The 17,811-nt window shown below is 36.0% G+C and overlaps 1 protein-coding gene across 4 annotated transcripts in view; it reads left to right on the top strand.

The window, feature by feature from the left end:
* Positions 1 to 17,811, top strand: part of NCOR1 (nuclear receptor corepressor 1) — a 73,579-nt gene that overhangs the window by 20,874 nt on the left and 34,894 nt on the right. For 3 of the 4 annotated variants that reach the window (XM_080382218.1, XM_080382217.1, XM_080382219.1), the window contains 10 exons: positions 817 to 999; positions 2,901 to 3,014; positions 5,537 to 5,593; positions 6,036 to 6,088; positions 7,938 to 8,004; positions 9,010 to 9,182; positions 11,207 to 11,297; positions 11,836 to 12,014; positions 12,491 to 12,545; positions 13,341 to 13,442. In XM_080382218.1, the coding sequence (XP_080238344.1) occupies positions 817 to 999; positions 2,901 to 3,014; positions 5,537 to 5,593; positions 6,036 to 6,088; positions 7,938 to 8,004; positions 9,010 to 9,182; positions 11,207 to 11,297; positions 11,836 to 12,014; positions 12,491 to 12,545; positions 13,341 to 13,442 (1,074 nt within the window). Of the gene's footprint in view, positions 1 to 816; positions 1,000 to 2,900; positions 3,015 to 5,536; positions 5,594 to 6,035; positions 6,089 to 7,937; positions 8,005 to 9,009; positions 9,183 to 11,206; positions 11,298 to 11,835; positions 12,015 to 12,490; positions 12,546 to 13,340; positions 13,443 to 13,485; positions 17,138 to 17,811 lie in introns of those variants that run through there. The other variant, XM_080382220.1, reaches the window with a different exon arrangement.

Here is a 17,811-nt window from a genome sequence, read left to right as displayed (position 1 = left end):
CAGCCAGTCCCCAGGCAATGATTGGCTGCAGCCAGCTCCCCCCAGTTTATATACTGAGCATGATCTATGGTATGGAGTATCCCTTTGGCTAGTTTGGGTCAGCTGTCCTGGCTGTGTCCCCTCCCAGTTTCTTGTGCCCCTCTAGCTGTCTTGCTTCCAAGGCCTGAGGAACTGAAAAGTCCTTGACTTAGTATAAACATTAACTAGCAACAACTACAAACGTCTGTTATCAACATTATTCTCGCACAAAATCCAAAACACAGCACTGTACCAGCTACTAAGAAGAAAACTAACTGTTCCAGGTGAAACCAGGGCACCTGTCTTCTCTTAAGTCATCACTTCTCTTTAGTCCTTTTATAACCACAGCTGACTCCAGATACGCTTTATCAGGGTGGTCATGGTTATCTTCAAGAATATCCTCATCTATACACATGCAGAGTATTGAGCACTTGTTCTCAAGTAACCCTTGCTTTAAAGGAGAAAGATAGTGTTTACAGTTATGAAGACACATTTTTTAAAGTGAGATGTTTTGATCCTCATTTTGGTTTCAAGGTTTGGTTTCAATGTTGAAATGTGCTGTTATTTTTAAAGGTAGACTGTGAAATGGGCTGTCAGTTCTAAAATATTTATAGTGTTAATAATTTGAAATATTAAGCTTTAACTTAGCTCTTCAACAGAGATACAGATTAACTGGAAATTCTTTTTAATTCACGCATGCTAGTTTGGTTACTGAACACTCACCTATGTTACCAATATGACCAAATTTCTCTCAATTTCTCCCCCACACCCCCACCCCATCTCCTGTCCCCATGAAAGGACCCATCTTTTGGAGGAAAACATGAGGGACCATCTTCTCCAATTTCTGGTCAGCCTTGTGGGGAGGACCAAAATGCTTCACCTTCAAAGCTGTCAAAGGAAGAATTGATACAGAGCATGGACCGTGTAGATCGCGAAATTGCGAAAGTTGAACAGCAAATCCTTAAACTGAAGAAAAAGCAAGTAAGCATAGCAGACACTACTGTTTTTATCTGCCAGTGAAGAGGGTGTGGAAGAACTTCATTTGTTGTTGGTGGTGGTGAATTTTTGGTTACGTGAACCAACTGAACAAGTTAAAAAGGGAAGGTTATGTATATGATTTTGTTAAAACATTTAAGTGGATTGAACATCACATAGCTTCAGGCGTTTTTGAAAGTAGGAGAAAGCCATGTAGGAACACCAACAGTGGATGGCTTTATATTTTAAACTTCTGTTAGATGACTAGTGAAACAAGGGTACCATGACTGCAGTTTCAGCCTTAAAGATGACTGCTGGGTGAGGGGAGGCTGTCATCTTTATTCTTTCTCAGTCTGTGCAAGGGGAGAATCCCTTGCATGCATCTCCAAAGCCAGTGCTTGTACAGAAGTCCCTGGATCATCTGCTTTCACAAGGGCAAGAGATCCTAACATCTGGAGCTAAGGTCAGCATTGGGGGGAAAGTGTAGTAGGAGGGGTGCGAGTAAACAGCGCAGAGAAATAAAGGAGGAAGTATCACCTTTTTTGGTATGGTCCTGGCTGTGCTTTGCACCAGAGCGCTGCACTTCAGCCTTTGGAAGCAAAGGAAATGTTTCCTGGCAGTAGTTGTTGCCTTCCCAGTAGCTGTTGTGGCCAACTAAACCCACCCTTTAATCTAGGCATCTGTTACTCCTTGGCAAAAACAAAGTCCTTGTCGTCTTTTCCTTTTATGACTTTCAAAGATCCAGATAGAAATAGTGCCAGCATTACGTTTTTTAAGTGGGAACTCTGTAGGAAATTAGTTATGCTATAGGATTTGTTAACTTGTAGGTCCAGGATAATAAATAGACAACTATTTGGAGTGATATGTTTTTATGGTCTGGAAGCATTTCATTCCATCTGAATTTTAATGACCTGTAAAGTGACCTTCAGCACAAAAATAAAAAAGTATGTCATTAAATACCTGGCTGTGTGTTAAACGATGCCTATCTTTTTGTTTGTTTGTTCACTTTTCCACAAAATCAGCAAGTACTATGCATACTATCTATGAAGGTTCGTTTGTGCACATTTTTACTATGATTTGACTTCTTAAAAATTACAAAGTTGTCATTGCCTGCAATAATTGAGCCTGCTTATTAAGGCATTCTGCAAAAATTTTACACTTTGAATTCTTATGCAGAAATGTAGCATGTTCTAGCCAGTACTGTAAGATGGGATGGATCCCTAGTGTCAGTAGTTCTTTGTTGCATGTTTGTGGCAGGCATGGATGAAGGATATTGACAATTAAAAAAGGAAGGTGTCACTGAACCAGATTTATTTGATGTGAGAGTGTGTAGTGCAGCAGTGTAGTAGCTAGGAAAACATTACAGGGTGGTTTTTTTTTTTGCTGTTGGTATTTTTTGCTTGTTTGGTATTTTAACAATCTTGGAACTTCAATGCATGTGGAGTGGTTTATTTCTGCTGTGAAGTATGTTTAGAATTATGTTCTCTGCGGAGTGTTAGAAGGACTTTTGTACTTTGTAAACAATGAGATAGTAGTAGTAATAATGACACTTGAATATCTACAATAGAAAGGCAATTTCCTCTGCGAGAAGGCAGGTTTGGTGTAACTTTCTCTGAAGTTAATATTTTTGTTTAAAGTTACATAGTGATAAATTCAAAAGTCACTTTACATGTCAAGCTGAAACAAGTCTTTTTTAAACAGTTAATTTGGTTTACCAATAGTACAAAAAATAGTCTTGTTATCGTCCCTATTGGCATTAAAACCATTTCATTCATTCCTTGTCAGTTAAAAGGAGAAATAACAGGCAGTGCTAACTGTTGATCAGATGCATATTTTATCTCTGGTGACTAATTACTGGTAAGGGTAACATGGTGCGGATGGCTGATTTTCTTTCTTTCGTCTCTTAGCAACAACTTGAAGAAGAAGCTGCTAAGCCTCCAGAGCCAGAGCGGCCTGTCTCCCCTCCTCCAGTGGAACAGAAACACCGCAGTATTGTCCAAATTATTTACGATGAAAATCGGGTAAGCGTGCTTTTCAGTTGACTGAGTGTAGCTGTGAATCTGACCCAATGTGCTAAAACTCATTGTGTCTTAACTTCTGTGGGTCAGTTTTTGCTTCTGCTGTTTTATTGATCTGCCCTTTTTATCCCTCTTTTAATACTTATTTACTTATTTAAATGAAAGATGCTTGCATGACATTTTTATTCTTGATCACAGGATCCTTGTATCTTGTAAGCCGTCTAGGGAAGCACATCTATGTCTCTCATCCCTAGACCCTTGTGTTGAGATGTTTAGATATAGATATGTATAAACACACAGAGAGGCGCACACACACGTATGTATATATAGACAGATATTTGTATGCGTGTAGATAGATAAATAAAAAAAAAAGCCACAGAAATTTATCTTGTATTCTCTTTTCCTTACATAAATACTGACAAGCTTGGCTGAAGACCCAACATTTAAATTAACTGAAGGGGAAAAACTGCCTATGTTGTAAGATTCTGTGCTTTCTTTTTAAACTCTGACTTCTGGCTCTTAAGATCTAGATAAATGAACAGATATGAAGAAGTAGTATATTGGTGAATTGTGAGCTTGCGTTGCATAAGTCATGAGAAAAGTACAGGCGCTCAGTAATATTGCCAGAAGTAGCAAACTGCTTCCTGCCTTTTTTTTTTTTTTTTTTTCCTGGTAGTTTGAGATTAGGATGTTGGATATCTGCTGGTTTTGAGAGTATTATGGTCTTTTGTGAGAGGCTTATGTTTGTTTAATTTCCCGATTTTATTTTGTAGGTTAGAGAAACAGCTAACTTCTATTACAATAGTCTATTTTTGAAAATTTGAGGTGGTAAAAACCTGCAACACAATACTAGATTTTTTTATACAGTGGAACTTTGTCTCAAGTGTTCCATGCAGCCTGTTCTCCCCTTCCCCCAGTTGTCTGTGAAATTTGATGTATTTACTTAATACAGGACAGTAGGGCAATTATTATGTTATAAAAACTGTTGTAGCCAATGTACAGCAATATGTTTACTTCTGGTTACAAACCAGTTTTACTGTTTTAAATCTCTTTCATGCTATAATGTAATAAAAATTATAAAACTCATACAATCACCTAACAAGACAAGCTGAGTTGCATGTTGGGTAGTAGGCAAAACTGTGAGTTTGAAGACACCTTAGTGGGCTGCTGTGCAACTTTCTCTGCTAACTGGTTACACGTGGGTTTTACAACAGAGTTTTTAACTTGCTGTTGCATTCCCCACATCGTGTACGTGTCAGTAGATGTGGAAACCCATTTTTATGTTGCCTGTGTCAGTGTATAGTTATCTGTTAGCTTCTGTCTGTGTAGCTGTTGATATAGTGTTCTATATCCAAAGGCAATTATTAAGCTTAATGCATTTGTGAATCCATTTAGCACTTGGTTTGAGTTCTCGTGTCAGGAATTACATGTACTGCAGAATGGCAGAGTTGATGGGGCTTAATACAAATAGCACGTGTCACTACTCACTGTCTTATTTAAAGGTTTATTTAAGATGTGTTAAGCCATTTGTGTACATAGTGCTTGTTTGGTATCTTTTCTTCTTCAGTTGTGCAAGAGGACAATCCCCTTGGCAGCTTTCATCTTCAAACCATGCAGTTTAGGATAATTACTTTAACCAAATTCCATCAGTAGTTGAATATTAAAAGTAATAGGGCTAGAGTTCAATTTTAAATGTTTTGAGACCAGAAAAAACATTCTTCCGGGGTAGTACTATAATATTTCCTTGATATATAATTATTTTGTACAGCTGTGAGTTCCAAAGAATTTCTCAAGATTGCAATTATATGGAAAGAGGTTAGAACTTAGCAGAACACTTTTGAATAGTAACTGCTTTATGGATTATTTTCTCCTATATTTTTCTTTGCAGATATCTGAGGGCTAGCACATATAACTGCTGGGGGGGAGGAAGGAAATTTGAGGGTCATTTCAGATAGCCTGGCTATTGACAAAGAGCTTTGGAAGATTGTACAGGCTTGAAATGAGATTGTGAAAGCCAACTGTCTGTGCTGCCTCTTTTAGGGTCAGAATTATTTCAGGGTCTTTGCCTAGTGTGAGGGAAGTAGGACCTTTGACATATTTCTCTCTGTGTGTGTATGTACACATGGATTCACACTCCCACACTTGGCAACTGGACAATTTTAGTCTCTTATTTCCATTTTTTTGATGCTAGCTATACTTCATTTTACTGGACACCTTTTTTCCTCTTAATATTGATTTGCTAATGTTATTTGTTAAATGTATGTTCTTTTTGAATTGCAGAAATCAGTTTCTGCGTTTATGCTCTACCAGCTTCCAAACACGGAGATCAGAGTAGTGACTGCACAATTCAAGTATGAGTTTCTTGATTTTCTGAGGCAGCACTGCAGAAGTAGGTTAAGAAGGATATAGTATGGTCAGAGAGGGGTTTAGCAGCTAGCATAAGTGAAAAAGCTCAGATGCACTTTTGATGCTAACTTCAGGTGATTTACTTAGACTATATATTTTTAAAAAAATCTTTCTTGCAGAAAAAAGCAGAAGAAGCTCACAAGATTTTTGAAGGTCTTGGTCCAAAAGTTGAACTGGTAAGTTGTGGGGTTTTTTGTTTGTTTGTCTGTCTTTTGTTCAGTTTTCTGTGTTGCCAGTTGCTGTAAATCTGCTGTGGTAAACAGATGTAGTTCTGTTTATGTATAAAAGTGGGTGTTTAAATGCACTGGTGAATTGGGGCTTTAGTGAACTGATTGGCCACATAAGTGTAATTTTTAAAATTGATTTGAAGCTAATTGAGAGAAGAGTTTGAAATATGAAAAAAATGAAATACTGTTGTACATAAGTAGTTATAACCTGATTCTAAGTAATGAAATCTATGCTTTGTGTTGAATATCTTCTAGTCCCTTCAGACTGCTGCATCTCAGGTTGAGTGCACTGTTGGCAGAATACTAAGATATTGTTAAATATATTGCATATACTTTTAGAATTACATGCATTGAAAAGTACTAAGCATACATTTCTAATCCAAAATTGTAGCCACTTTACAACCAACCATCAGACACAAAGGTCTACCATGAAAACATCAAAACGTAAGTGCTTTAATATCTTGTCACGGTGCCATTTAGGGCAGCTAGACTTAAACATTTGCTCGAATTTTTCATTGCTGTGATTTCCAAATAGTGTGTGTACTTTATCCATAATTAAAAGCTTCCAGTCCATGTAACTTTTGGATATCTATGTTGTAGAACAGTGCTGAAAAGCAGGAGTTACGTGTATTGAAGGCAGAAAGAAACTGTAACTTTTAATCTGAACTTAAAGATAAATATAAAACTGAAGTTGGTAATGCTAGTGTTTTTCAGAGTCTAAAATACCAGATCTGACATAGATGTATCTAGTCAACTTTCCCTGAAAGTACCGTTCAAAGAAGAGTTTCAAAAGTTACCACTGTCAATAAACCTTAGGAGGAGTCCTGATTATTTTTTTTAATTTATTTTATTTTTATTATGTCTTTATTTATTGACTTAACCATGTAATCATTTTCTGTCGTGGCTATGAGCAGAGTTACTGCATGCTACACTTACCTGTTATTTAGGGCAAACCAAATTCAATTATTTGAAATAAACTGCTTGTCTTCTGAAAGAAACGTGGTTTTTGAGGAAAGTAATTTTTTTGTTTTTCATATAGAACTTGTTTCTTGAATTTGTATGAGCTGTGGTTTTTTAGTTTACTGCAGTAAATATTGTTTATAAATAGAAATGTAGTTTTAATAGATTAATTTAAAAATGTACTTAATTGAGCTTATTTGTACTCAAATGTCCGTAAAAGAGACCTTCTTAATGGTGTTCGTTTCATCCAATTGCTTTGAACATCTCAGTTCTGCAAAGATGATGCTGAACTTCTCTACAAAATGTCATTCATAACATAGAACAAAATCTTCCTTTTTACCTATGTATGTCAAATCAATATTGATTTCACTGTGTAGCAATGCTATAAAATACCAAAACAGTGATCACTCCATTGCAACAAGTATCAGCTTGTTTTGAAAACATGTATTGCTACTAGTGAAAGTAATGGCTGAATTTCAATGGTCACAAAAGTGCATATTTCTTGCAAATCTTCTTTGAGGAAATCCCACTCTATTGTAACTATGAAGACCAAGGCCTTTTCATGGCTTCTCTGGCACAGTAACTGGGGAAAAAAAAAAATTTACTTTCATGTCTCACTTTGTCTAAACGCCACCAATATTTGAGTTGCAAACTTTACTGCTGTGGCATGATTATCCCACTTCAAATTTCTTGAAGAACATTAGTCTTTTCGTAGGATTTGTTTATTCATAACCATTTTCTGTACTACCGGTTTTTACAAAGGAAGAAATGAATTGTTGGTTTCAGGTGTGAAGAAATGCATAATGAATTACATGCATATTATGAAGTGCTATAACTTTTACTAGCATTTCATAATATTTTCTAAGTACAGAAAAAATCCTACAGATGGCTGTCCTTTAAAATCTTCTCTTAGCAGTTCCAAAATACTGATTTTTTTGGAGTAATACATTGTAAAAGTCTTAACTTTAGGATTGAATTACAAAGATTCCCCCCCACCCCGCTCCAGCATAATATCTTAAGCCAAATTTACTCATTTTAGCATATTGTCTCATTCCAAAGGAGAGCATGTAACTTGAAATTGTAAGCTTCTGTGTCTCAATTGCTTGTTCCAGCCATCTTCAAGAATATCCTCTCTTCTAAAATACAGTATTAGTTAGATGATTGTTTCATCAGAAATTTCCCCTCTATTTTCTACCCCAAAAATATTTTTCATAATAATGATCTGTCATCTAGGATCTATATGGGCTTTGCTGAGTAATTTTGAAGTGCTTGATTCTTACGTAGTTTGTTTTTTGTTGTTTGGTGTTTTTTTTCCCCTAATTTTGTTTTCCAGAAACCAAGTGATGAGGAAGAAGCTAATACTGTTCTTTAAAAGAAGAAACCATGCAAGAAAACAACGGGTAATACTGCCATGTTTTTGTAAAAAGAGCACATGTTTGGTTTTGTCTGGATCCTTGAGTTACGTTCCCAAATGTGTCGTGTAAATCCTATTGATTAGAAAAATAAGATCTTAAGCTAAAATTCAGTTGCTTTACTAGAAAATAAGCTGCGGGTTTATAACTGGTCTGTTGATTATTTGACTGAAAACCATCTAAAGTACAATACGGGAAAAGCTTTTTTTTCTTTCCTTTCCTTTTCTCTTCTTAAAGAGTATGAGTGGAAGACACCTAGTGAAATCTTTAACTGTCATGCCTGACCTCTCTGAACTTCTTTTCTTGTATAGCAGCTGTAGTATCTGAAAGAAAATGGGGCAGATCTCTGATTTTTGAAGTCTGACAGCACTTTTAATCTAACTCACACATGTTGGATACCAGTATTAATTGACTTAATGCTTTCTCTTGCATGCTGTTGTAGCAAGTGGCATACAAAGTCAAGAGGCCCTTCTGGGTGGTGTCTGAAAGATCATTTTTATTATTAAAAATAGCAAAGGGTTATACATCAAATTAGAAGATTCCGCTATGAAAATGCAATTAAGTGTTTTTCTTCTTATGATACTAGTTTTTTTCATGTAGGAGCAACTCCCTACATATCACCCACATTGAGGATATACTGCAGTGATTCCAGCCCCCTTCTGTTAATTAAAAATTTTAAATAAAATATTAAAAAAATCCACTAACTAAAAGCCTGGTACCAGAAGATGTGCAATTTCTGGAAGGCAGTAATAGCTGTTACCGAATACCATTGTGATGTGTAAAACAAAGTAATAGTGTGTAATATGCAAAATCTGCATTTTCATATCCATTTCCTCACCTCTCTGCTGAAAATTGTGTAATGTCATCTTCAAAATGGAAGCCACTAGAGCAGGAAAAATATGTTTGTTCATTCTGGGAGCCTACTCGTGTTATGCATACTGATCACTTAGTGTATTTTTGTTTAGTTCAAGGTTTACTTTTGGAATTTAACAGGAACAGAAAATCTGTCAACGTTATGATCAGCTGATGGAGGCATGGGAGAAAAAAGTTGACAGGATAGAAAATAATCCACGCAGGAAAGCTAAGGAGAGCAAAACAAGAGAGTACTATGAAAAACAATTTCCAGAAATCCGGAAGCAAAGAGAACAGCAAGAACGATTCCAAAGGTATTACCATGGATTTGAAATATTTCCTACAAAATATCTCTTAGTACTTCAGTTTTAAGAATTAATAATAAAATTGGTTCAGCTTAATGGTTAAGTTTTATGTTCATCATTTTATTCCTTAAAAACCAGTATTTTAGAGTATCATACAGTATCGAGTAAGATGTTCTTTCATTTATTTGCTGTGTTTCATGGCATTTTGGTCAAGTTTCACTTCACATCCTAAGGATCTTCATGATTATCTTTGTATATCCACTGTCTTAAGTCTCACCCTCTCCTGTCCCTCCCCACCAGCTTTGTCAGCAGTGCTAGCCTCGTCAGTTTGGTGTCCTCTTGGGCTGCCTTAATGTGTCCAAATTGTCCCTTTCCTATCCCTCTCTTCAGATCTGCCATCAAACCCGTTATTTTTCCAAAAGAAATACAGGAAAAGGGCTAATTAGCAAAGACTCATTAGGTTGTGGTGCTCGATGAGACCATATGAGTTAAAGCTGCTCAAATGCATAAAGGGGTTTGTGGAGTTGGACTTAAGATAACTGGAGCGTCAGCCTCATGCGAGCCTGTTTGGTTTGGTCCTACAGCCTAACTTGTACTTAGTATTTTTCTATCACTGGTGTCGCTCCTTTGTTTCATGTTCCCTATAATCATTAGCCTACACACTCAAAAATCATTTGACTTCTTTAATTAACGATTTGAGTGATCTTTTGTTGTACTTGCTGTGTAATTTGATTCTAGACATTTTTGTTTTTTGATGTATGCAAGCTATGACAATTAAGTCCCTGCTATTTAATTTTAATCTGTCAGGCGTTTGTTAAATGGAAATTATACAAAAAGTCTTAAAAGGAACGAAGCACAATTCAGTTGAGAGTTCACTTTATTTACAGTACTGTAGGTAGCGTTTTAAACTAGAATTAGGTCAAGTTTGATTCAGTTGTGTTGAAATCTGTTTATCTAATGTTTTGAATCATTTTAATACACCTTTGAGAGTTCAAGACCCATAAATATTTCATCTCATTATTTCTTCTAACCATGTGTCTAAATCACCTTACTTCATAAAACATAGGAAAAGCAGATAGTTTGCAGTACGTCTTGGAGGCTGCAAGATCTGGCTTTGTGGAATAAAGAAAGAAAAACTGTTAGAATGGAAACAGCACTCTTGTCTATGAGAAGCTTTTACTTTAAGAATATATTCAATCTTTGTAATTGCAAACTACTTAGGAAGGGGGCCATCTCTTTACATTATATTCATGTTCTCTAATGTAATGGCATCTTTGTCTATAGCTCTGCTTGTAACACTATTGCTGCATAAATACTAAGGGGTTTTTTTTTGACAGATTTTATGCAAATTGATTAGTTTGGTAAAATCTTTGAACAAATGAGGATATTTTGTCTGTCTAATTATCAGTGATTTTTCTCTCTGAAATGCTTTTTGATCCACATGCTGTAATGTATTATTATGACATTCTTAAGTGTAATAATTGCAAGCTGAAAAATTCTTCCAAACTACAGCTCTCCCCATGAATTCAAAAGTTGAAAATTTTCCCTTGTTGTAACGAGTCTTAGTGCTGTATTAGTAACTTGGCCAAAATGATGAAAGGAAAATTTAGTATTCCTTTTTTCTTTTTTTTTTAAAAAAAAAAGCCACGGTGTATCAGTTGTAGTAATTAAGGTGATGGGTTTTGTGCCACTGAACATTTTTTCATGCTCCACAGAAGCGTATTAATGTATCTAAGGCAACTACTTGCAATGGAATCAGTGGTAACAATCCTTTTTTGCTGTTGACTCGAGCGTGCCCTTCTTGCTGAGCTTTGCAAATTCACCTGTGAAACTGAGCAGTTGTTTGAAATTGCAGTGCGTGAACAGAGTCTGTACTCTGAGACTGCTTAAGAAAAAAACAGCCCTAACTGATCTGTGAGACTGGTAACAGTTCTTTTGAGGAATTTTGAAGGTTGTCATTGTTGTGTACAAAGTCTGAAAATACAGCTGTTTTCCATTTTATCCTTACTACTTCTGTTTCCCCCTAATTTTAGAGTTGGTCAAAGAGGGGCTGGACTTTCAGCAACTATTGCTAGAAGTGAACATGAGATTTCTGAAATCATTGATGGACTTTCTGAGCAGGAGGTGAGGCTGTTGTCTGTACTTTGCTATAGAAGCATAGCAAGTGACTCAATATATTTTTATTGGCAGTGAAAGGTCTCTTTCAGAGGGTTTGTTTTTTTTTGATAAGAGAAACATTTTGGGGCTGGTTTGAGAGAATATGCATGAAATTTAGCTTGAAACAGGTCTTACAAATACTTTTAAGTGTTATGCTTCCTAATTGCATCTGTCCTAGATTTTTCTCATGCGTCGGTGTTCCTTGCAGGCTTGCTACAACGTAGTTTTTTACAGCTCTAACAAACATGTGAAAACTCTTCCTTTCTAAAACCCTGTGCCGTTTTAGTTTTTCATTTGTGACACTGTTTCCTTAAGCTGACTGTGTAAATGTTTGTTGGGATAGTGACAACTTCTAGAAGAGTTTAGAAGCGGACAAAAAGAAATTTCAAACTAACTATGAATGTATACTGTGGTGGAGCTTTAAAGAGTTGTATAATTCAAGAACTGTAAACATTAGTATCAACTTTTTGAATTCTTTCCTTTTCCTTTTATTTTTTGGCTGTAGAATAATGAAAAACAAATGCGTCAGCTCTCTGTCATTCCTCCCATGATGTTTGATGCAGAACAAAGACGAGTGAAGTTTATTAATATGAATGGTCTGATGGAGGATCCCATGAAAGTTTATAAAGACAGACAGTTCATGAATGTCTGGACCGACCATGAGAAAGAGATTTTTAAGGAAAAGTAATGGGCTTTCTTATCTTTTATTTTTATTACATTGCAAATGACAGTTAAATACCTAACCCCACAGTAAATGTCAGTTAAATCAAGAACGCTGAAGCTTTTGTGCAGTAATATTTGATAATGTTCTTAGTGGAATGAAGGAACCGTGGCAAAAGTTTTAGGCTTCTCCACTTATTTTTTTGTCTGAGTGGGCTCACATGCATTTAGTCCTTAGATAAGAACTTTTCTCAAAAGTGATTTAGTTCTGTGGTAACATTAATATGGGAAGAGTAGGTATATGATCTCATTATGTCAGCTAATAGCTAATTTTAAGTGCTTAGTTCTAAATTTGCACAATTTGAAAACTGGGCTTCTTAGACTGATTTCAGTTGTGTAAATCAAAGGCTTGCTGATGGAACAGATTGTTTGGAAGACTGCTTTGCTTATATGATCATGAATTATGTTGTTAAACTTAAATAATTTCTGATTTATAAAAGGTTTGTCCAACATCCCAAGAACTTTGGTCTAATTGCTTCCTACCTGGAACGAAAGGTAAGACCTTTTTTAATATAAGTAGAGCCTAGGGTGGGATCCCTGACTTTCCAAATGTAAGTCATTTATCCCAGCATCATTTTCTCTTCCTGGAAAAATTTTAAGTCCAAAAAAAACTCCTATTACTGCTTTGACAGGACTTGATCAGTAACGCAATCAGTGCATGCAGACATCTAACAAAAGTTAGTGAAATAGTGAAATTACTATCGACAAAAATAAAAGAAAATGGCACTTCATTTAGTTTTGATCTTACTTTCTTTTTGAAGCAGGTAAGCTTAACTATCTCACTGTTTAGATAAGGACATAATTGGCTTTGCTGAGCCACTGTTCTATTGTAAGAAATCTTGCCACCACCTCTCAAGTCAGTGGGATTCTACTGCTGGCTGAATTAGTCTCTAGAACTAATTGTAGTCTCTAGAAATGACTGTGCAGAACTGATGTAAGAAGTAACAGAATTAGGATTTGTTAAGACAACAGAATCTTGAATACATACAGCTATTACGATAAACAAGCCTTCAAACTTGCAAATTGTCTAGTATAGATTAAATTACACATACTGAAGTAGTAGAGGGATATTATAAATACATGAGGCTTGTGTTAAACACTATAATTTTACGCTTAGTTACATTGTTATATTTGTGTGTGAATTCACTTCCCTGCTGAGCAAACAAATCTAATAGAGTTTTATTTTAGTCTAGGGGCTGAATAGTTTAAGTGTTGAGAGAAATTAAATACTAAACCCATATTTTTTAATGGGAGTAAAACCTAAATATTTTTTTTGCTTTTTCACTTCAGAATGTTCCTGACTGTGTATTATATTATTATTTGACCAAGAAAAATGAAAATTATAAAGCCCTTGTGCGAAGGAATTATGGTAAACGCAGAGGAAGAAACCAGGTATCTTAAATGCATTCATCACTTGGATATTGCTATTTTATTGTTTCATATTTACAACTGTCTTACTATCCAGTATAGCAAGTATGTTATATGCATGAGGAAGTGGGAAAAGGAAAAATATTTTTTTCCTTTACTGCATTTTTGACCATTTTAAATTTAAATAAACCTGACCTCAAAGGGTGTTCTTTTAGTTTGTTTTTAATTCTGTGGAGTATTATCTTCCTTTGCACATTTCTGACTTCTTTTTTGATATGACAATTCATTTTATTTGAGGATCCTGCCATAAGACATTGAAGTTGAATCCATCATTAAATCCTATGTTGGAGTCAACAGAAACTAGATTTAGCATGTGACTTGCAGTGGAAAATATATATATAATCACTTCATAATGTTAGTGTTTGTCAAAAAGCAGAAATTAATAGTGATCTTTATTTGGTGGTCAGGCTCAAAGTCAAACTGGAACTTCATAGTAAGAAGAAAGAGACCAATTTAATGCATGCAAATAAAACTTCTGCTGATTCAGGAGGTATTCCTTTGGAAGTTTTGGAAGCCTTTGGAGGGGAAAAAACAGTGTATTATGGACAAAAAAAGCATATAAATATATTTGCTGGTGTACCAGGTTTAATGTGGATATTGGAAAACAAACAAAAAAATACATTAAGAAATTTTGGATTTTTTATTTTTAAGAAAGCAAGAGGAGTGCTGTGTGTTCACTGAACATGTTCCCTACTCTTCCCATTCTGATTTCCCCTTGCATCTATCAAGTACTTAGGAAATACTGCAAATAGGATGAAAGATGTGTCAGTGACAGGTTAGGAAAGAAGGTCATATATGAAATAAAAGTATATGGACATAGTACTAGATACAGCAACAAAGCCTGCCAGGTATCTTGAGTTTGCATCCTTAAAATGAATTTAACAGCTGGAAACCAGTATAGATACGATGTGCTGAAGAAATACCCAGCGCTCTGTTAGAACTGAAGCTTGATGGAGGCAGGAGAGTCCTTTCAAATACGCAGACCTTAAAATCTGAAGAGTTGTGGGTTATTGGATTTAGTCATATTTCAGCAGCAATGCTAAAGAGAAAATTGTGGAGACTTTGAGGTATTCAGTACAAATCTGTACTGAACTGCAAAACAGCAAATTATATAAATATCACACTTCAGGATATTTGAATCCCCTTTTAAAATAATGTAAGTTTTCTGAGAGTCCCAGTAAATGTATTTTTAATATAAAATTGCTGCAAACGGTTTCAGTTTGTAAGTTGGTCCTGTTCACTAGATCATCATATTGTGTGCTTCTATGGTGCTGTTGTATAAATTATGGTCTGGTCCTCTAAGAGAAGAGGTCCTACCACAGAAGACTTGTCTGTACTGCACAAGTTATGGATCGCTTGGGATAAGGTCATTGTCATTATGCACAAGATTTAGTTAGAGCTTCTACTGTGACTGATAGTGAACTACTGTGATGGGAGAAAATACTGGAAATAACCTGTATTTTGCCAGAACTTCTGTTAGGCTTTCTAAGTCTAATAATGCTTTTTAATAGGAAAAATACATTTTCATGTGCCCAGTGATGGTGTTTGATTGCCATTAAAGTATGGATGCATGGAATACAAAGAAGATAGAAATAAATGAGATTGTCCAAAATGGAGACAATCGCTGTGGACGCTAAACACAGATAATGCTGCTGTTTTAAGTGGCTTACTTTCATATTCTGTTATAAAATGAGCTTGGTGTGATCACAGTAAGCATACACGTTGAGTGCTATCTTTGCCATATGCTGTTCTTCTGCAGCTGTTATGAGGGGTGAGGAGGCAGAACTGGCTCAAGCTGTAATGCAATATAACTAAGTTTTGAGATATGCAGATCATAACTGTGTATTTAAATGTCTATTGTTAAAGTTTAGAATATTGGAACCGGTGGAGTTCAAAATTTGGATGGATTTCTCAATCCGTAAATTGTTTGTTTTCCTTGGATAATGCATATATAAATAGAAATATTTTTATTACAGCTCTGTACCCAAGGGCATAGATTTGTAAACTTAGTTCACTATAAAAGGAAACCCAAGGTGCTCTGCCTGTCGTAGGAACTGCTCCTGTGAATACTGAAATGTGTGAAGTGAGTTGGAACACTGAAGCTGCTGTCATTGTTTGTTCAACTCAAATTACTTGCTCTTTTGAATTTTAGCAGAGTTGTATGTCTTAATTGCTAGTTGTTGATCCACGTTAAGTACTGTAGCAGGTCACTGAACTTTGGGCAACTGCTTAATGTGTGCTTTGTTAAGGATGCAGATAAGCGTCAGACTTTATAGATCTGAAGAAGGTTGAGATGTACTTGCAAACTCGAGGAAATACTCTATAAACATTCTGAATGGGAAATTTTACCACTTCTGGAAGTTTAAATTCAGAAGTGTTGTAGTTTACATCTTCAGTAATGCTGTAGTAAGGAAATACATGATACCAAAAAAAATTTTTATATTTCTTAATTTTAGTAATGATTAATTAGCAACATGTAGAACAGCTAGTAAAAAAACCTGAGAGCGTTGAACTGCCTTGCTTGCCAGAACTTTTATCTTACGGTTGCAGAATGCGGCTCATCTCCCTTCTCCCTCCAATGCCCCAGCTTTGTGTGAAGCTGATATTTTTCATATCTCTGAGCAGAAACCTGAAACTTCCTTGCTGACTGGCAAACACAAGTCGTGTGAGATTTATGATGTGCTCAGAGATGTGCTTATGCCAGTAACAGGTGCTTCAGCTTAAACTCTTAATAATAGTTCATATATTTTTGTAAATTAGAAGGCAAGCAATTGGAATATTGCAGTGGAGAAGATATTAATCATGGTGATGATGTTGAGATCCTTCAGAGAATGTAGTGAGTACAATTTGACTCAAGTTTCAGCGTGGGGGCTTTTACTTTAGCAAAGCTGAACGCTAGATTAAGGCATGTCAAGTTAAGAGATAAGGCTTATTAAATTCTGATACATTGTTGTCCTCTAATAGGTCTAGAAAGGACTTTTTGTAAAAATGCTACTTAAACAGTTCCAGAATGCTGATAGAGGCAAGTAAGCAAGTGTGTCTTAAAAGAAATGTGACTTTTCAAATGAAGAGCAAGTTTTTACCATAGTATTGGAAGAAGGCATGGCTCTATGATGCTTTTGCATTGATTACAGAGAATTCCTTAAAAATCTCACTGCAAAGAGGTTCTTTCCAAGTAAAGTTTTCCATTGAAATTTGGTAGCAAAGCGGTAGTCAGCAAGAGGGGTGTTGCTGTGGTCTGGCTGCCCAGTCAGCACATCCGCGTGTCTGTGGATGGAGCCGTGTGCCTTTGCAGCAGGTGGTACAGTCCAGTGATCTGACTAGACAGAAATTTGCTGTATGTCTGTGACGGCCAATCAAGCCGAGCTTGGTGGGGATTACCTCTGGTGACTCCGGTGAGATTAGAAGGTTGTATGTGAGATGGGCAACTCTGCTCTAGGCAGCTTAGGTGGCAGAATGACACAGTTTCCTGGAATAAACACGTTGCTGGGTCAGGCAGCCTCTGTTAAAGAGCTGTGTGATGTCGGTGCCGGTGTGGGTTTTGTCCTTTTGAGTTGTACCCTGAGTTAAAGCCCGTCCCCCTTGTCCGGATAGTAAAAGTTTTAATCAACAGATGAATGTGCAGGTACGTCGCTGACGGAGGCTTCAACTGTTTTAAGGTTTGTGTTTAACCTACACTTGACCTATTGCTTATGCATGTTAAATAAATTCACTGTGGAATAGAGAACCCTGTTATTTACGTAGTGTGATGTTAAGTTAGCAAGGCAAAAGGAACAGTGGATTTTCAGCGACTGTTTTGTAAATAATTATATGTAAAATACGGATCTTTTTTTTTAATTTTTATTTTTTCCTTCTGAAAATGCAGTTTTTAACGCCCTGATTTTGAGGCCAGTCTATTTAGCACGATGGAAATAATTTATCTTAGCATGTCTCTGACATCTCGCTTGAAGGAAAGTTTTGCATAATCAATGCCAGCATCTTAAGTGCTAATAATTTGCAGCAAGATGATAGTGGTTAGTGTTTGGCATTTCTGCTCCAGTTCACATTATTAAAATGTCAAAAACAAGTCCTTTTTGTGATAATTTCGAGCCCCAGTTTTGTTAGTGAAACAGTGACACCTGCTGCTACACTTACAGGAAGGTTGGCTCCTCTGTGGGGAAAAAAAAAAAGCCTATTTTGAGGAAATTTTCAGTGGACTGTAAAATCCGAGTTAATGAAGCCCTAAAACAGCAATCTTGTAGTTCTCTGTCCTTGGCTTTCCATGAATTGCCAAGTGTACTTTGGGTATTGGTTTGAAAGGTTCTTTATATGAATATTACATGTATTTTGCTTT

The sequence above is a fragment of the Falco punctatus genome, assembly GCF_963210335.1.
Source record: "Falco punctatus genome assembly, chromosome: 1".
Taxonomy (NCBI): Eukaryota; Metazoa; Chordata; class Aves; order Falconiformes; family Falconidae; genus Falco; species Falco punctatus.
The sequence above is the reverse complement of the archived record's forward strand: the minus strand, read 5'-3'. Positions and strand labels throughout refer to the sequence as shown.